We start from the raw sequence: 21,363 nt of genomic DNA on the forward strand, positions 1-21,363 counted from the left end.
TCAGCAAATTAACCCTCCGCTGTAATTTTTTTCAGTGAGATCGTGAGGGCAGTCTCTACTACGAAGGCGTGTGAGTTAACTGAGTAGTTTGTTTTAAAAGAATAAGGTCTTCACCTTTCGAGATCTTTATAATCTTTTCTGGAGCTGAGTCTCGCGCGAAATTTCTCAAGGTCCAAAGTGCACTTTTCTGGTCTGGAAGTGTGCTGTGATTGGTCTACGTTTTGTACCTCTCGATTCAGCAGACGTTTGTGGGGCATGAACGCTTGACGATGGCCTAAAACTTGAGCATTCGAAACAGAAACAAAGCGGAAACCGAGCGAAACCTCCAAAACACATACTGTTATCTGTTAGTTATCACAATTTACACGAAGGCTGCATGCCGTACGCTTTCAGAAAGATGCGTTGGACATGTTTTACGGCCCCCTTACAGATTAAAACCTCCCTGCTCCTGGAGCAAAAACCGGAAACAATTTCGCCAATCTTGTACAGGGTGAAATGCTGGCGCCGGGTATGATAAAGGTGGAATTTGCAGTTGAACTGAAAATGACAAGAAGCAATGAAGAAGGTGAGTTGTACACAGTTAAAAATTACATAAAAACGCGGCACATGTTTTTCAAAACGAAAACCAAAACGAAATCAGGCGAAAAGTGAGGGTTAAAAACAAAATTGACAGTTATAATCAAAATGGGTCGATGCAGAATTCGAAGAGCCTTTGCAAACGTGGCAAGATATTAACTGCGCTTTTGCCGGAACATACATGCCACTCCCAAAAAGCTCCAAAACAAGAAAGCGATCATCAACGTACAAAGCAAAAGAGACAACGAGTTTCTGAAATGGGCAATCCGAGCGTCGCTGTTCTCAGAGCCAAAGGGGAAGAACCCCTGCAGAACGACCAGTTATCCCACAGAGGATAGGATCAACTATTCAGGAATAGCCTTTCCAACCCCCTTGAAGGATCTTGACAAGTGTGAAGCGCAAAATGAAAACATTGCGCTCAATGTTTTTGGTTGAAACGGAAGAGTGACCGTGCACAGAATAACCAATAAACCAAAAGGAAAGCCAGTTATCACCTTATGATGACCATGACTGAAGATACTTGGCAGTTTTCCGTCGTGAGAAGCGTTAGCGCTTTGTTGTACGACCAAACAAAATATGAAGGAAGAAAGCACTGCTGCTTGCGGTGCTTGTTAAATTTTACGACAGAAGAAATTTTGAGAAGACACGGAGAGGTCTGCAAAGAACTAAACGTCAGGAAAATGAGAACAACAATGCCCAAAAAGGTTGAAAACCTGTTTTTTTCATAAACTTGGGCAAGGAGCTCAAAGTCCCGTATATTATTCATGCCGACATCGAGTTGATTATAGAGAAAATAGCAAGCTCCAAAGGAAACCCACAAAAGAGTTTACACCGAGAAAACCAGCCATTACACCGCATGTGGCGATGGGTAAATGGTGGTGAAAAGCAATGGAGAAACCACAGAAATAAAATCCTACAGCGGTGCAAACGCGTTGGAAGCGTTTTTAAAGGCGATTTTGCAGGAGGAGAAAAAAATCAAAACAACTGAGAAAATAGTTCCCATAACAATGGGGCAAGGCGATTGGGAATATCTCAACAAAGCAACCCATTGTCACGTTTGTGGAAATCCCCCGGTGGTTGAATCCTTTTTGTTTCAATGTCTGTTTACGACCCCAATACGAAAGAATACTGCCAGTAGGCGCACAAAAGGTGCTATTTTGGAGACAAATCAATTGGGCCCAAATATCAACGTAAACCACTCAAAAAGTGAATAAATGGATTAAAAACAATCAAGAGGATTGTCCATACTGCGTCAAGCCATTCCACCGCTCCAACGTCAAAGACGCCGTGAGGGGCCACTGCCACATGAGTGGAAAATATCGCGGAACGGCACATTCTGCATGTAATTTGAAAGTCCGGATAAGACCGGAGCAGGACCCAATTCCTCTGGTTGTCCACAACCTCAAAGGGTACGACGCGCACCTTCTCTTCCAGGAGATTTCAAAAATAAAAGACAAGAAACTGGAGTGCATTCCCCAAAACGGGGAAACGTATATCAGCTTTTCTTTTGGGGGCCTCCGGTTCATCGATAGCTTAAACTTTTTGCAGGAATCGCTGGATTCCCTTGCGAAAAATCTCCCAACGGAAGCTTTGAAGTACACCGCAGAGCTCGCAAAAAATAAGACGCAACGCTGCCTGACTGGTCAAAAGAGGGTGTATCCCTATGAATACATATAGGTGATAGCGGTTTAGCGAAAAAAACTGCCGCAAACAGGTTCTACAGTTCGCTTAACGACGAGCAAATCACGCAAAAACAATCCAAACGTGCGAAGGAAGTGTGGAAAGTCTTCGGATATAAAACCCTGGGGGATTATCACGATCTTCACTTGAAAACGGACGTCTGCTTGTTGGTGGATGTTTTTGAAAACTTCAGAAGCATCTGCTTAAAAGAGTATGGCCTGGATCTGGCACATTACTATACATTGGCGGACCTGTTTTGGGATGCAATGTTGAAAAAGACAGGAGTGCAGCTGGAGCTGCTGACAGATGTAAATGTGGATACTCAAGGCGGGATTTCGGTGGTGAGCAAACGGTATGCAGAAGCTAACATTCCGCATGTTGAAGGTTACAACCCAAACGAGCCAACCAATTACATCCAATATCTCGACGCGAACAACTTTTACGGGTGGGCCATGAGCAAACCACTCGATGAAGGCAAATTGTTTTGGAAGGATGTAATGACCACATAAGAGCAAATCCTTGACAATAAAGAAGACGCCAAGCGAGGATGGATCCCTGAGGTGTATCTGGATTATCTGGCAGAGCTGCACAAAGCCCACAACAGCTATCTACGTGCTCCCGAGAAAACGAAAATCGAGAAAGAATGGATGCCAGATTATCAAAAAACGATAGCCGATGAGTTGGGGCTAAAGCTGAACGACACCAAGCTTGTCTTGATGCTCCGTGACAAGGAAAACTATGTCGTGCACTACAGAAATCTGCAGTTTTATCTTAACCAGGGGTTGAAACGTAGAAAAGTCCACAGGGTGTTGGAGTGTGACCAGAGTGTTGGATGGAGCCGGATGAACACAGAATTTTGGAAGCGAGCCAAAAACGAATTCAAGAACTTTTACAAACATAGGAACAACTCCCCGTTCGGCAAAACGATGGAGAACGTGTGGAAGCGTGTTAACATTAAAATCGTCCGCAGCGACGATAGAAAAAAGGTTCGCAAACTAATTACCAGTCATCGGTTTGCCGGTTATACACTGTTTTCCAACGATCCTGCTGGTTTCAGAATGCACACGGAGTGTGCGAAACTCAACAAGCCGATTTGTTGCGGGATGACGATTCTCGACAACAGTAAAATAATGATGTACGATTTTTATTACAATGATCTCAAGAGGCAGTACGGCCCCAAGCGTGGGCTCATTTATACTGACACAGACAGTCTGATGCAGGAGATTGAAACCAACGATGTTTATAAGGACATGGGGAGCAAAAGGAACTGTATGACACATGCGATTACCCCAAAGACCACCCCCTTTACAGCAGCGCAAACAATAATGTTTTGGGCAAGATGAAAGACGAGATGAAGGGAGTGCTAATTATCGAGTACATTTGCCTTCAGCAAAAAATGTACTCAGTCCTGGGGTGAATGTAAACATCTTCAGACATGGAATGAACATGCTCCGCAGCGAGGGGCTTATGTTTTATGGGGTTCGGGTAAACAAAATCTCGCTGAGCCCACTTGATTCAAAGCGATACATGGCAGAAAACGGCATTGAAACGTTTGCTTCGCAAGCTTCGCAGCAACGGCCTTTTCTTTGATGGCCTCAGCGGGCTTTTTTCCTATCAGTCAATCAGTCACTTCATTGTTCAGAGCCGAGACCACGTCAGGAAGCCGAGAACCCATTCCCTCGGGCAGATGCATTTCAACAGCATATTGGTACCCGAACAGGAGCTCAGCAACGGTGCGATTTAATCTTTCAACGATTGCCTGATCTCTGCGAATATCCCCGCGTCCTCGGCGAATAGTTGTCCCATTTACTTTCATAAGTTTGGTGACAACGCCTATGAACTCGCCCCTCGGGTCGACTTGCAAAAATTCTGGCCACTTCAGCGGTCCACGAGTGTAAATTCTTCGAAAGGTGCCCGCAATCTCTGTGGCCTCTTTAGAAGTCGAGGGCTCTGCTTTTTTGTAGTGGCTGGCAAAGTCGACGACCGCTAACGCATATTTGTAAGTTTGGCGGCCCCGCCCTCGGCCCAGAGTGTCGTCAGGCAAAAAAAGTGAGTCAGTTTGGTGAACTTTTTTTGGCGTGCGAACATCGAACTTGGGCCGAGAGGCGAGAGGCTGGCAGATAAACTTGCCACAGCGCTTGTTTCAGCGGCCAATCACGAGCCACTTTTCCAGAAACATTGCCCGCTTTGGCGAGCTTTTGGATGGCCGCAAGACCTTTCTAGTAGCCTTTGGGGCTGTAATAGATGCTCGAAAGTTTTGTTTCGCAAATGATATCTTCTATATCCTTGTGCATTAAAAAGTTGGTTGAATTTTTCGTTTATTTTGCTGGGTCGTCAATCATTCTCAGCGAAGTTTCATCAATCGTGCTGTTGATGTACCCCATTAGATATTTCCATCGAAATTTCTTTTCATTGTTTTTTGCCGTTTGTCGTAGTAAAAGAAACAAATGAATTCGACAAAACTAACCCGCTTGGTGCAGAGTTTATGCCAGATGCTGAAACACCACCACTGCCTGATTATTGAGTTGATGACGACTTCCCATCACCACCACCGCCACTATCTGATAATGGTGATGCCCGCAGAACGTGGAGGGAACCGTTGGTGGTGCCTGAATTTAGATTCCACGCATCCACTGACTTTCAGACTGTTAACCAGCTCATCACGAAAGATAAAAACGACCCCAGTTACAGAGTGAACAGCAAAATGTCCAATTTCACGGTTTGTCAGTACAAAGTCTAGAAAAGGTACGAGATGAGATTCATTCACGAAGAGAGGGGGCCAAAACGCTGCCGGGACTGCTTCAGGAGGGGAGGAAAAGACTGAGACATGCGCCCCCACCCATAAGAAAAGAACACCCTCGAAGCCCCCTGGAAAGTGCGGTTTTAAGCCGAAACCCTGCGATTGACCTAGAGGACAACCGCGGAAGCGAAGAGGAGCAGGAGATGGAAAGGGAAAGTCTTGGTGAGAACGTAAAACAACTTATTCATCAACTCTACGTGAGTCTGGGCTCGATCAAAAGCTGCAACACATCAAACCAGGCCCATTCTCTACTTGACAAGCTTCACGAAAATAGCATAATCAACAAAAAAACAAAAAGAATAAATAATCAGCGATTATATAAGGCGATGACCGATGACGATCATCCTGCTACTGGATTCCAGCCTTGCAAAACGGCAAAAAGAAATAGCTCTAATAAAAAACCCCATGATTTCACCATTTACTTTGAGCCCCCCCATCTTTTTAGATCCGACAAAAAACTACAAAGTGGCGTTGAACAAACTGATTACCATGAGCTATTCTTGGTACAAGTTTGGGAAAACTTACATCAACAACAACAACAACAACAAGCCACGGTAGAGAAAAAAAGCGGGCACGCGGAAAACCTTGACTTTTTCCTGACGGAATGTACGATTATGAGAATATAAACCGTTTCATCCAGGTGTACCCAGGCAAGGTGGGTGACAAACCCGTTATCACTATTTATTTCAACATGACCATTTACCGGGTTGTTATTTTCATGGATGTGGGCTGTAAGCTTGACCACGCTGAGAGAGACTTGCCAGCCAGCTGGGATTCGAGAAAAAGATTTTAAAAGAAGTAGCCAATTCTTTGGGAGATAAGATTCCCAACAAGCGTTGACTGGGTGTTTCTCCACTACTACCTTATCACCCAACGAGCCAACGACAGCGAAAGCAGTGTGCTATCAGCTTTTCAACCACAAACCTCCAGGTCAGCTATCCACAAAAGGAACCTTTGTGCCTTGAGTGGCATCCGGTAAACAAAACCCAGATTTAGTCCATCATAATGTAGGTTTCTGATGGGCGCAGCAACATGGCATTGACGTTGCACTGAGCCTCACAATCGAAGAGGAATGAAATCTTTTCCTCGTCATATAATGAATCACCCGAGTTAGTGGACAACATTTTTTGACAAACCCACGGGCAGGTACAGGTACAAACACAAGGGGTCGGGTGTGGTTCGAGACTCTCTCGTAGCCATCGGAAAGGTGTTTACATCCGGGCAAAACGCGTTGAGACCTTCACCAGGTTATCTTTATCAAAGACTTGCTCGATTTTTCCAAAGATTACTTATGAAGCGAGACCAAAAACCATTTTTGGTATCTTGATACCGACGCCACCACAAAAAGAGCTAACGCTGCGACGAACCTCGTAATCCAAGCAAGGGGGAAGCTCGCACACGGCGACAAAACGGTTGAAACCCTTGTGCCCCTCAACCGTTCCTCTTTCTTTGAGGGGCTGGCCGACCGGCCTCTGCCACCAGTGGAGCTGGAGTTTTAAAGTGTGCTGCAGGACGATAATGAAATGGTTTTGCAAAACGGTGCCACCGCTTGACGAATTATTGTCCGAAAGTTTTAATTGTGGGTCCAAAAAAAGAAAATAAATAGACTTATAAAACGCTCAGACTATGAAATATTCTAAAACGTCAAATCAAAATCAAAATCATTCAGTTCTAAAAGCTTTCTAGAACAAGTAGGTTTTAAGATTTCTTTTAAAAGAGTCAATATTTGAAATAGTTATTGCCAAAGGTAGGGCATTCCATAACGATGGACCTTGGCGAAAGCTCGATCTCTAAAGGATTTACAGTTTGTTTTCGGGACTTGTAGCAGTCTCTGGTTATCTGATCGTAAAGTATAACCTTCCGCAACTTTAGGTTTCAGAAGATCTCTAATGTACACAGGAGCCTTGCCTTCTAACGCTTGAAAACAAGTAAAAGAATCTGGAATTGAATTCGGAAATAGACAGGTAACTAGTACAGTTTAATTAGAAAAAAGAGTGATATGGTCAAACTTCGGGATAACACAAATCACCTGAGCAACCGCATTAAGGATTTTCAGTAACAGGTCGCACTGATATTTAGGTATACCATATAGAAGAGAATTGCAACAGTGAAGATGCGACTTGACAAAGGCGTGAACCAGAGTCTTAGTTGATTCTTCAGAAAGAAACTTTCTTATTTACCTGATGGTATATAGGCCACGAAAAGCTTCACTACAAACTTTGACAACATGAGTGTCCTTAGACATATGATTGTCAAACCATGCACCCAGATTACGGACACACTTAACAGGATTCATAACAGCGGTACCGACAGCAATTGACTCGATGGAAACCTTGCATAACTGCTGGCAAGAACCGATGATAAGAAATTCAGTCTTCTTTAATCGCCGATGAGAGATCATCCAAATGCGAACCGCTGCAATACATTCCTCAATCACCTTGATAGCTTCCCTCTGACAGGTAGATGAGTCGGGTTTAAAATAAAAATATAATTGCGAGTCATCCGCACACGCATGTGCTTTAGGGAGATGCTTGCCATTACTTTAAACAATCCAGAAGCATATACCAAAAATTAGCAGCAAACATTTCGACCAACTGTCAACCAAGATACACCCCAATATCAAATACGAAACCGACCGCCCGATCTCGGTGGCTCCGGCAAAATGGATGAATTGTTAAAATCGGGTGTATTTGGTTCTCCATATCGTGCTGATTTTAAAAAAAGGGTATGAAATCCTAAGTAATCCTGAGTTATTTGCACCTGTGAATTAAAAGCTCGTAAAAGACGCCAAGAAACTGGTTCAATATTACAAAGGTCAATATAAGAAGACAGAGCAAAATGGATACAAAAATCATACAACACCTTTGTGAAGGAAATGGGTTGGGGTGCTGGCATTGATCTTCACAAAACCGTTGGCAAACTACCCGCTCCAAAAAAAGGGTAGACACTCCCTTGCCACAATTACACGGGCCCCTACAACCCCCTCGAACAGCAGCTGAAATAAGACCCCGAAAACGGACAAATTTTGGAAATTTATTAAAAACCAACAAGCGCAACGGATCGCATTGCAATGCAACACGACGTCGACTATTCTGTGTATGTTCGCAAAAAGAACGAGAAAAATGCAAGCATGCGGCCGATCGTAAAATGGTGGGGTCCCTCGATGCAGTGCCTTGGAAGGATCGACAGTGGGGACACTTTGCGGCTCGGAATATGATCAACCGAAACAAAAACTGGGTCTTGAGATTTTGAACAAAAATTAACACATTTACATAGAAATGATTGCCAGCCTCAATGCTGTTTTAGACTTGGTGTGCGAGTTTTTCACCTCACTAGGGATCCGGCAGATACATTGGATTACGCGAGAGTGAGTTAAAGCCCTGAAAGAGTCAAAGCATCCGACTCGTAACGGGGATGGTTATGCCATTTTGGGTGAGGATGTGGCCCCCTAACCATTTTTATCTAGCAGCACTCCCCCTTTGAAATAGCACTGTTTTATTTCGATTGCCTGTTCGGGTTCAAAACTGCCCCGATAATTATCGCAAAGATGTAAAAAAACACCCCAGATCCTCTCGTGTTTTTTATTTGGTTCTTTTTTTCTCCACAATACGTTTCTCCAAAACTTCTCTCGCCTCCCCGTCGAAGGGGAGAAGGAGATCAAGACTTTTTTAAACTTTGATGTCTGATTCAAACTCTTCCAGCGCCTGAACATTGTTTTCACTTGGGGCCATAGCTAATTGGCGATTTGTTTCTTTTCCCAAAATGTCCTTGCACTTTTTTTTCACATAAGACGGTTCTGTTCTAGTGGTTGGCTTAAAAAATGACCTCCAAAGATTTGCTCGCGCCTCCGCATTTTGTGCAGCACAGCTCCGAGCTACAGCCATCAACTTTCATCATTTCCCCACACCTTTCATCCCGTTTGATTAATGGACATTTTTTCGACATTTATGGCTGTCTCAAACACTTTGCGCAAAAGAAAAATGAGTCCCTGTTCGCCATTTCTTTTGCAGGTTGTGACAAAAAATATAATGTAGCTTGAACCTTTTATTAACTGTTGATTTTGTCCGCTTTTGGCGAAACATCCGAAAGAGATTTTCTTTGGCAATCGTTTCTGAGCTCCACATTAAAAATACAATACATCTGCCACATTAAAAATACAAGACATCGCCGTTGGTGTGCACAAAGCGTAACAGCATATTTAATAATGTCCACTTAGCAACCGGCACATTCCTGAAAAACCCTAACAACTTTGAAAGTGGTTTTGCAACTTCGAAATTGGTTTTCAACTTAGGTAAGCTTCATCCGTTGTTAGGGTTTTTCAGGAATGTATCCATGTGTTTTAAATGTGATAATCGATTGTTTTGACATTCACTTTTCAGGTGATCTTGTGATATTCCACTGTTTTTAAATTTACCTAACAACCGAGCTCGTGAAGGGAAAGTCCCTCCCGATGATGCAATCTTATTTTTATTTCCTTGAGTATGGCCTCCTCGATGAATTAAAGATAGAAGTCATTTCATTATAATCATAGATTTCGCATCCATTGTTAAAACCATGCTCTCTGAGGCGAAACAAAACAGACATTACAAGAATACCTCCAAAAAACAAAAACTTTCACTGAAAAATTCTTGATTTTAAGAAGGTATTGCAGGCCGAATTCAATAAATATAGAAAAAAATCATTAAAGAGGATTTACAAATGGGTTCTTCCTTTGGATAAGATTGGTGGTGACGACCATAAAAATGGAATAAACTACGAAATAAAAACATCGATCTGTTTTTAAAATGGCTATTGCAATTTCGTTCAAATCCACCCTGATCATTACACTGATAGCTACATATTTTGCTGCTATGACTTATAGGAAGGTGACATTGGTCGGGCAAACATTTTCAAGATCCCTTTGGAGGATGTGTACAAGCGCATTCCACAGTTTGTTGGATACTCCCATGGTACACATTCGAAACTGGGCACAAAAACAGAAAATAATCTCAAGAAAAGAAATTGTGAATTTTCTTTGAGAGCAAAACCAAGAGCAAGAAAAAGCTCAAAATCTTACAAATTGTGGGTTGCGCTTCTGTAATATGAGGTTGAATACCTTCCCCAAAATTTTAACGAATGCGCATTTCATCATTTTTTTAACCTGATTTCTGAGGGGCATCAGTTTTGCCTTTTCCTCTTCTGTCAGCACTTCCTCGGCTCATCTGTATCATCACCGGACTCTTCCTCAGAATCGCTTTGCTGAGAATTACTTTGCTCCAACTCTTTCGAGTAATTCGCCAAACCCTTCCTCATCCTCCACATAACCCTGCTTCAGCTTTCACAAATCATTTCTTCGTCAAGCAATTCAGTGAAATAGTATGCTTCAACCTCGCTGTGCCTAATCACATCCGTTTCGATCATTTCAAAGAAAAGATTAATGAGGAGGCCGCGTTTTTCTTTTTCGGGGACTGGTTGATCCAAAATATTTTCCACTGCGGCTTGCGGAAATGCTGGGCCCCACATCCTGCTCGTGAAAATCCTTTGAAAGCTCTCGCTACGGTTTGAGGGTCTCAATGGGGTGGTGGCTTTTACGGTTATCGGTTAAGTTTCTTCAGTTACGGTTAACGAAAAGTTAAAAATTAACTTCTTTTGTTTCAAAAAGTTAAATATTAATAACCTGTATTTTTTTGAATAAAGGTCTTCGGATCATCTCGAGATGAAATAAGCTGTTCTTTTGAAAAATTTTGACATTTGATAGATCATACTTTTTATAAAGTATTCCACTTCTAATATTATTTTACACTTAGAAATGTCAATAGTCAATTTAAAAATAATCTTTGTGAAAAAGCAAAAGCAGACACGTGAACGCCCAACTCAAGGCCTCGGCGCGACATTCATTATAACAGAAATGTCCGTTTTCACACTAGACAAGGATTATTCGTGTGAGATAGGTTATCCGTTTGATGATTCGCGTCAGATAGGCAATACGTCTTAATTTGCAAATGGAATAGTTTTTATTCTGAATGAACAATCCGCCTGACTTTTGAAGACGGGATTATGCGTTCCAGATAGCCTGTGTACAGCCGCCCCCTCCTCTCAGAAAAAATCGGAGAAGGGGTGTCTGTGGGGAGGACGCGATTGTACACAGGCTAGTCTCAGACGGATGATTCATTTCTAGCTCTAGTGTGAAAACGGCCACTAACAAAATTCCCGTGTCCAGTGCTTTTAATGATAGCGAAGGACTGTACGGAAAGACTGTCTTCCGTTGCCTTGTCTGTAGGCTGCATTATTCCGCGCGGCTAATGCGTTTCGGGTCACGTGGTCCGAGCGAGTTCGCCACCGAAATGCCTTGACCGAGATTGCGTGGGAAGACGACGTACAGGGACTAGGCATGGCAATGTCTACCGTAGCGTCAGAGAGAAACAGGGAAATGTTGTTTAGCGGCAACGTGTTTTACAAACAGTGACATCTCTGCGTGTTGTTTCACTAGTGTTTCGAGGGCACGACCTCCGGAAAATTGCAAATATTAATCCCCAGCAAGAAGCCACACTTTCGCTATGGAAAAAATTAGTTCCCCGAGAGAGCACCGGAAATGGAGCCTAGGTCTTGGCTAAGGCGCTTCGCTTAACGTGCGTAAGGAGTCACACAAGCCGGGAAATAAAAAACGCAACCATAAGTGAGTTTAGTACCATCCTTAAAAGTAGCAAGTCTAGGGAACACTTTCTTTTAAGGTTAACTATTTTTTCCCCTTTTTACGGCTAACGGTTAAAAATTTTCAATTTTTACGGCTATCGACTAAATTTTTAGCCGTTTTACGCCTATCGGTTAACCCCATTGAGACCCTCTGGTTTGTTTGGAGTGTACATTATATATTGTGACAATTGTTTATCTATAATTGGGTTATTTCTTTTCTGTGAAGGCGACCAATGCGGGGCACGGCAGCTTCTCTGTGCTGCGAACGGTATGTGTTTTTGGGGTTTCCATAGGTTTCCGCTTTGCTTCAGTTTCGAATGGCTGGTGGCGGTCCGGTTTCCACTTTGTTTCTGTTTCGTTTCTGTTAGGAATATCTGGTGGCGTTCCGGTTTCGGCCGGTTGCAACCGGTTGCGGACGGTTTGCTTCTGTTTCTGTTACAACCCGGACAGTTGGATATGCTCCCTAAAAGTAAGAGCAGCATAGGAAGTAGTGGTTCTGCGGCAGCTCGACCTCGGGGCGCAGCCCTCCCCCACTCCAAGGAAGCGAGGCGTGGGGAAGGGCTGCGCCCCGAGGTCGAGCTGTCACAGAACCACTACTTCCTATGCTGCTCATAGCGATACTCTTCGGGAGAAACAACTTAGGCAGAAAATTAAGTTAAGAATTATCTCTGTAGGGGCTCAGATTCGAAGTGTTTTATTGGTTCATGATGACATCATACTAGTTAACTGTGCCATGTATTGAAACTGGGTAATACCCCACCAAAGCCAAGCCTTGGGAATAATAAGAATGCTAAAACAGTCTCGGCTGGTCAGTGAACTGTGCGTGAATTCAGCAATGGCTTCAAGGGGCACGAATGATTTGAAGAAAGGAGGATAAAATTTTTCAGGGAGACAATATCATGAGTTGATGTGTATTTCGTTTGAACCATGGTGAGTTATTAGCTAGAAAACAGAGTTTAGATAAAGCAGCGATAAAGATACAGTGAGATGTTTCCAGAGCACGCCATAATGATCCAATCCATGCAATCCCGTCATTGAGAAAATGTTAGCCGCAGGGTGTAGATGCGAGAGAATATTGAACTTGACTGAACTTGTGTTGCTCAACGTCCACAGTTAAGCCGATTGCTTTAAGATGTGAAGTTTCGTTTTGCTGCTTATTAAATTGTTGGGATAAAGTACTTCTGACCGTCATTTCTTAGAGACACTGCTATGGAATTTGTTGACATTAGACGGATAGTCTAGTCCACATTTCGTGTTCATGAACACGGAAATTTTAATCAGTTTGGTTTTTAATTCGCCAAGTAATGAAGACCTTTAATCTAAAGCGTTTGATATGTAAAACGGCTGTTATTTTTGCCTTAATTCATTCTTTAAATTAAGAGAGTTTGATAAATTTTGCATGCAAATCAAGATCAATAATCTGTGACGAATCTCGAACATTCTAATTAAGCAATTCGAGAGTTAAGGAAATAACAAGGTTTGGTCTTTTTATGTCTCATCACTCAAAGGTTCCGCGTTACATGGCTCATTAAAATATCGAAACCCCTTGTCCGTTCTTTACCTCGAATTCTGTATCGGTAACTACTAGACTTTGAATTCAAAAAGCAATAAAAGGAAAAAGAAATGGAAATAAATTAATTTCAAATAGTAAAAGAGAACTTTTCTCTGTGAGGTCAATTGATTTCGTTACAGGAGAAAAGATTTCTGTTGCAATCAATTGAAAAGTACGTTTCATTGTACGGATCAAAAGGTGCATCGCAAGGAAGAACACCTACTAATATCTCAGTGTAGAGAAAAGAACTGGTACATTATTATTCCCAGGCTAAATAGTTGCCATAACAACAAGTTAACCACCTATAAGTTCAACTTATTGACTCGTCTATCTTTTGCCTGTTACTTTATAGGAGTCATTGAATGATGACGGAACAGGTAAATGTATGTAATGAGAAAATAATAATAATAATAATAATAATAATAACTGTCCCATCTATATAACTAGAATTTATTATTAAAGTGAATAAATTATCATTTTGTTCCTTTGTTCTTGTTTTTTTTTATTTTATTATGACCTGATTATGAGATTAAACTCAATTTAAGGCTACGTTCACACTATACCAGATAGCTCGCGTTGATCTCGAAAGTGGAGCGTGACGTATGGGATAGGTTCTGTGCCACACTTTGGTGCAGTGTGAACGATAATGTGAACAGTAATCGGACCGTAGCTGAAGTGAATAGGTAGGAGCGAGAACTGGAATCCACTGAGACGGCAGTAAATATTCAGGCGGAGGACTGGGATTTAGTGCACCAAACCCTCTCGTTTGATCGCTCCGGCTCGTAAACTGGAACCAGCCCCAGGCTGTTGCTGTTCAAACTCTACCGGATAGCTTTTCGTTTGTACATAGCCTAAAACACATCTTCCAGGTTCTTCCATTTGCACAGATAATTACATGATTCAAAAAATTCAAAATGAGGCTGGCTTATATTGATAAAAAACCCCAAGCTCATTGAAAGCGGTCGATATATTTCGGTTTGCACTTAGATACAAGCAAGCCTCCAAATAATTCGGGAATCTTTCAAAAATCTTTGTATGAATGGCCGTCCCGAGTAAAGAAAATTTAAGAGAAAAGAACGTTAAAAAAGGCATAATTGTTATTTCCCACTCATAATTTTGAAGCACTCAACAAGTTGATAATACTATGTCTACTACTAGTTATGTTTTTAGTGGCTCGAATGACCATCATTATCACACTGCCAAATGACAAACTGCCCTCTCTAAAATATTCCTTTTCAGTCGCGGGCCAAACGGCGAAGTGCTGCAGCCCGCAACACGGTTTCGTGTTAAATAATCTCTCGTTTTGAAATAAATTTGTACTATTTAGCGTTCTGTATTGATAATAATGATAATCACATGGCTTTTGGAGGGCAAATAGTTTATTTGTATCCCTCGTAGCATCATTTGCACCCTCTCTCCGCTCGGGCGCAAATGTTGCTACTCGGGCCACAAAAAAACTATATGCCCTCCAAAAGTCATGGATTGTCCTATTCGTATAATAACCTTCATCCAGGACTCATGGTTAGTGTTGTTAAATTCTGTATTTGGCTTAAAGTACTAGTAAGATTGCCCAGCAGAATTTTGGTTATCGTAAATTGAACTGTCATAGCGTACGTTGACTTTCGGACATCAGTTCCGAGACAAAGAGAGCAAATTTTAATCAACAGTTCTTCCAGAGTACAAGTAAAAGAAGTACGCAAAATGTGTTATTCTTCTAGAAAAGTAAAATATTGCAAGCAAAACAAGACTTTTACTTAAAGGAAAAGATAAAGAAATGTATTTTATCGTAAAGTTGTGCGAAATTTTTTAACATGCCTTGCTTGACCTTGACCGTCTACAGGTGACTGTGAGTACCAACTGGTATTTGAAGCTCTAGATGAGCTTAAGCTTTCCTTCTTAAAGCCATTTTTCAAGAAAAACTGTTTGCAGGTATTTTTAAGTTAAATTTTAATGGACAGTGACATCAAAATTTAGTGTAATATGAAAATCCATTGGGATCTGGTGTATCAGAGTTATCATAACAAGGGCCTAGGTTTGATAAGTTTGTTTGCAAGAAAATAGAATTTTCTTCGGACAAAAGTTTTCATAGGTTTGACGGCGCTATTGTGGAGAAAATCGCCAACGACTCGTTTGCACCTTGGAGTGTAAATTTGTCTTCCTTCCTTTGTTTTTTTCAAGACCATTTGTGCGTAATCGAATCCGGGGGAATACTCGACAAAGGTTTATACAGCGAGACTCCTCCCCGAAGTCTAATGTGAACCCCTAACCCTCCTATTCTCCATTTTTGACAGAAAAGGTACCCCTTTCGTGTACAATGACAGGGAGTACCCCCCATCCCCTCCCCGGGAATCGAATCTACCTTCATGAAGAGTTTCCAGCGTCGCTTACGCGAAACCTTGGGAAAAATCTCTCAATAAAAAGTACAGATAACAACTATTTACGCTAATTTAAAAAATGATGAGAAGTTTGAACTGCATGTTATATTGCATGCTATATCGTTTTTACTTTCCTTTTTAGGATGACACGTTATCGTACATGGAATCTGAAGAAGAGATGAGACACCTACTGATAAAGGTAAGGAAGAGATATCTCAATATTAAAGGTACTTTGTCATCGTTTCTTTATCGATTATTCCGCAGAAACAGCAAGCACGAATAGTACTAAATGAACATTAACTGCAAAGGACCGCAGACGAATATGCCGCACACCCGGGGGGGGGGGGGGTACTTTAGGACTTTCTGGGAGGGGATGTGTCGCTGGAACCCTGGAACCCTTAGCCTATACCAGACCTAGTTCAAGTGAATTTTGCTACCCTATACTCGACTAAACTCCCCAAATCCCGCCCCCCCCGCTCTCCTAGAGTAGCTGTTTTCCAGAAACAACTGAGGTCACTAGCACAGTCCAGCCAAAACAAAACCGATTTGATTTTTTTATATTCTTGAGTGGCAATTCCCGGTTTCCCTAGTCTAGACTAAAATCTTCAGCCAATTGATCAGTTTAAATGGAAAATTTACCCTCTTCTAGACCCAAACTCTCTGATTTATATACCCTATCCCAGAGTAAACTGCTTGAAAACCATACCTTTCACAGCGGCACATACCTGTATAGCCCATATATGGCAGTACCCCCCCCCCCCACCCCCTTCCCCCGGGGTCGCACAGAACGTAGGATCTAAAGAAGACCTGATCAGCAAAAATATACCGAGTAGATAAGTTGAGAATTATCGTATTACGTGAAAATTACCTTTGCAAGACATCAACACGACACTGATAGAACCCAAAACAGAACGGGGATTGTAGCCATCGACAGCTGTTTCGCAATTATTATGGCTCGTCAGGACGGCGCAACAACAGACAGAACAAAGAAGCTCTGCTTCCTAACATTGATCTGCTAACACCCACCGAACCACGCCATATCACGTGTCTGTGGAGGGTAAAAGTCCAAGTGTCGCGTTGATGTCTGGCAAAGAAAATGTGTAGGATGGCCAAAATCAACCTTGAAAACATGGACAAAACCATGCAAAATATACAGCGTTTCGGTGAAATAGATCTACGGCCCCAAAATACAAAAAGTACTAAATGAACATTAACTGCAAAGGCCGCCAACGATGGTAACACTTTATTGTAACACTTTTATCCATTTTTTTAAATGGATCTAGCTTTTTATTCACAGACTTTTTAGCGCAGAGTCAAATATCGCGGTTAACCCGGACTCAGACCGGTTGACCGAGACACCCTATCATCCAGGTAATATCTCTGCATACGAATCAGTGTACCTTCGCTTTAGGTAAGCCACAGTGATCTCTCTTGCAGGAGCTTCACTTTCCCTTTGGTCACGCCTTTAAATTCAGCAGACATTGGTTCAACAAATACCACAAACGAACAGGTTAGAAAGCTGTTATTTGCTGTTATAATTTACGATCAAGTTGGTTGCGAAGGACGTCCAAGGTCGTCCAACGGAGGCAGAACAAAAAGAATCGTGGCTCTGGCAACGAGCACGAGTTGTTCTAACAGATAGATTGGTATGGAAGTTAAGAAAGAGGACGAATGGTATATTTTCTATTCCGGCTTGCTATATTCTTGAGGTAGCAGTTCGGCTGTTTCGTATATATTCGCATGACGTGTGACATCTTCCGCCATGTTCTCCAACAACCTCTGGTTATATGAGAATTATCCAGGGGATTTAAGCCAACCATAAACGGCAAAATGTTTTGAATTAATATGCTGGTAATCACACGCACTGAGGTGACTTTTTTTGCTTCCTTTAACAGGAAATTCAGATAATGGATTTTCCCCGACACAAAGAGAGGAAAAGTCAAGTCCTATACATTCTGAGGAGCTTCCATTTAATATAAGCAACTCAGGCCAATACTACTCAACACAGCTGTCAACACAAACGCAATTTCCAGATCCCACGCCAGTCAAACAAGAACTTCATGTTGATAACTTAAGGGTTACCACGAAATTTACGACACAAGAAGAGCACGAAAAAGGTGAAACCTTGAAACCCATAAATGGGCAAGAAGGCAGCATACCTCAACCTACCGAAAGTGAGCTTGTTAGTGCCTTCATTGACTCTAATCATGGAGGTCTGTTGTCTAATGGAATGCCAAAAGAGGAAGAGTCAAATCAGCTTTGTAAGTTATTTTCAATTTATCGACTTCTATTTCTGCAACAATTAAGTTAATCACACGATGAACTACAAAAATTTCCAGCTGGAGTAAAAACCGTACTCTCTTGCAGGAACTCTAAGCAAACCCATTTAGTAGGTCACCATTCATTGGTTTCGGTTTTATCTTTGACTGTCAAGACGTGGTGCGAGGCATTTTAGTCATTCCGATAACGCTATTTTGCAAAATTAAGTCGCAAGGTAGCCGTTGACGTCTTGAGCCTAACGGTATATTTCGAGCGACAAGGGAACAATCTTGTTTCACTAAACGGCGAACTGGATTTTCGCTTGAAAAAATGTAGTTCTCATAAATAACACTCCTAATAGTTCGAGTGATAACAGGAGATAAGTGACTTGGGAAGCCCTACGTAGGTTTCCTTAACTTTCCAGTTTAAATGTTCTATACCGCCCTTTCACATCCTTTTGTGACACCTCTTAATGAAGAAAGTTAATTGTTAGCGCTTTTCTATAGGTGCACCTCGTCCTTCCAGGTACGTTTACCCTTTGTGCGTTGTGAGTTCTCTAAAGTCCCATACAATTCTTACCTTGATCGAGCTTCCCATTCGTTTCTTGAAACTTCCATTCAGGAACTTCCCTCCTCGTCCTCAAACATCCGAGGCTTAAGAACACAAATTAAAATTCAGTTTTGTCAAGAAATTTCATAAGGTAAATTTACACCGTAAAGAGTTTCGAGAGGTTTCCAGTTCTTGTCCTTCGTTAGATAAAAAATATCGAAGCGGATGACGCGACGCTATGGATAGGATCATACAATATCAAGAGACTATAAAGGGGACAGAGAGGCCATCCCCCATATACACCCTATTCCATAGGTAATTCGTCTCGAGTTATTTTTAGAATCGGGATAAAGCTACCTCGAGCGAGGCGTGGATGTTTCGTGGAGGTTTCGCATGACCAAACGCCGTGCAAAACATGTCGGGCGAGATGCAATGAAAGCGTAAAAAGATCGAGAGCATTCCTGAATATTGAAGCGAAATGAGTCGGCGCTCACCTGGGAAAAAGGAATCGCTGGACTCTTTGACAACCCGTGAAATCAGTTTAACTCGAAGTTGTCGTAACCTCAGTGCTTTAATAAAATGAGAAATTTCGCCGGTCTATTGAAACCGGTCGTTTGTATAATTTAGGGAGTTTAAGATCCAACGACGCGGACGACAACTAGAATATCAAAAAAACAATAGGTTTAATTAGCAAAAAAACAACTTCGCACGTGCAGCACACTTTTTTGTTCATTTCTTTCCCGTTTTTGCACTACTACGACGTGAAAATGCCTAATTTCGCGTTTTATGGAGGACGTAAATAAGCAACGACGAAATTTTATTTCTCTTTCTGAGCTTGAATATGGTCCCTTGAAATTCAGCTTTAGGAGGGTTCGCCTACAGTTGACAAAGTAGGTGGGTAGGAATAATCGCTATAAAGACTGAAAAAAACAAACATCAAACCAGAAATTGCTCGCTTCAAACTGTAAATTATAAATGATCCTGAGAGAATATTCAGTGTGTTAAGGATTTCCCTGCTCTGCTGTTAGCTCTATACAAGAGAGGAAGGGCGATTCTTTTTTAATTTCGGTTTCGCTGACACAGCTTTCGCAGAAATCTCGCTGTAGTCGTTTTCGTCGACAAAAGGAATAGCAAAATCGCTCTCCGCGTCTTCCCCCATTTTGTTCTGCGTCATTTCGTGAAGGACGCGTGGCTCTCAGTGTGGGTCATCCACGCGGAACACATTCGCGCTATGTGATTGGCTGTTGTCTAATCCCCCTTGAGATCTGTGGTGTTAAAAATAACTCGAGACGAATTACCTATGGAATAGGGTGTATATGGGGGATGCCCTCTCTGTCCCCTTTATAGTCTCTTGACAATATAGAAAACTGGTCAAAAGAAATTTGTTGAAAGCATCGGTGAGAATGTTTATGGCAATAATGATAATAATGTTAATAATAATAATAATAATAATAGTAGTATTAATAATAATAATAATAATAATAATTTTAACTTTGAAAATATGTAGAACTACATAATTTACAGAAATATTTAAAAAGAAAATCATACAATCAAAGTCACTAACGATTACCCAAATACATTCCTCGCGGCTCAGATGCGATAAATATAACTTGCACACAGTCCTGTGTTTTAAATTAAGTCATGACAATTAGGGACCTTAAACATCGACAACGAAACGGACGACGACGACGCCTCGCAACCGAGGCAGACTGGGCCAAGGGTTTCGTTTTCGGCGGGGAAAACAAAGTTTAAGCAGTGCAGCTTCCCATACGGATGACGAATTTTTCTTTGCGAAGAACTTTGTCTTGTTACAGTCTTGTTAGGGCATTCAAAGACGTCCGTAATTTGCATTTTATAAGGTATGACGATGGTTTAATCGACGATGGCGAATTCATTGTTCTTTACGACCTGGATTATTTGATTGTGGAGGCTTTCTTTTCGTCGCGCAGCTTTTGTTTTTGTTTTGAAATGAAGTTAAACATGTATACCGATCTCGAACAGCTCTTAACTTGCAGTTAAGCTAAATTTCGGCTGCTGAAGATAATTCAGTGCTGCTACAATGTTCTCCCATATTTATCCTCTCTCAGGGCTCCTCATAACGACATCATGTTCCAGCTGAGTCCACTGGAAAATAGTTGCCTTTACTAGCGGCTAAAAACAACATGGGAAATTATTAAATCTTAGTACGAAAAAATGAACATTTATCCTATAGTACAACCTAGAATGCATGAGTAAACATAGGACCGTAAGGGAACCAACAGCAGTTAATCTAAAAGTTTCGGAAGATAGCAGAGGAAAGCTTACTTGTCTTTCCGACATATTGTTCCGCCATCACTCAGGTTTTCAAACAAACCGAACCTGAAAAATAAATTCAAGTTAGCAGGCGAAGAAACCGACAAAGTGTTTAACATTTGGATTCTGCTAATCCACAAAGAATATATTTCTACTTGTACGGAATGACAAGGGGGGAAAAGAGTGATTTACATGCAAAAAGTATAGTTTTATACTTACGTTTTAGCGACGACGGCAAACCTCACTGAATTACGTCGTCGACGAAGGCTGGACGACGTTTTGACAACCTTACACATGCCCAGAAGGTTCGCGCGGGAAAATTTCACTTCAGGTCGCCGTCGTCGTCCCATTTCGTCGTCGATGCTTAAGGTCCCTAATATCCGTTTCTGATACTAAAAAGAAGCAAGTTAAAAATTATAAAAACCTCGTATTCCTAAATAGCGCCTTCTACATTTTTTATCAAAATGTAAGCGTTCTTAATATAATGATAAACAGAGCTCTCCTTTTTGCCCTAGATCCTCTAAGACAATGAGTGCGGATCTTAATAATGCAAATGAGAGGAGTACCGGCCACGGTTTAATGTAGGAGAGACCGCAGATGATCATTTG

General features: G+C 41.7%; 1 protein-coding gene across 1 annotated transcript in view; it reads left to right on the plus strand.

Moving 5' to 3' along the window:
* The first annotated feature begins 2,903 nt into the window (after positions 1-2,903).
* LOC140925686 (uncharacterized) overlaps positions 2,904-21,363 on the plus strand; it is a 40,291-nt gene continuing 21,831 nt past the window's right edge. The window contains exons 1-5 of the mRNA XM_073375585.1: positions 2,904-3,525; positions 4,985-5,253; positions 15,798-15,854; positions 16,939-17,026; positions 17,551-17,916. Coding sequence (XP_073231686.1) covers positions 2,904-3,525; positions 4,985-5,253; positions 15,798-15,854; positions 16,939-17,026; positions 17,551-17,916 — 1,402 coding nt within the window. The remainder of the gene's footprint in view (positions 3,526-4,984; positions 5,254-15,797; positions 15,855-16,938; positions 17,027-17,550; positions 17,917-21,363) is intronic.

The sequence above is a fragment of the Porites lutea genome, chromosome 2 (assembly GCF_958299795.1).
Source record: "Porites lutea chromosome 2, jaPorLute2.1, whole genome shotgun sequence".
NCBI classification, from domain to species: Eukaryota; Metazoa; Cnidaria; class Anthozoa; order Scleractinia; family Poritidae; genus Porites; species Porites lutea.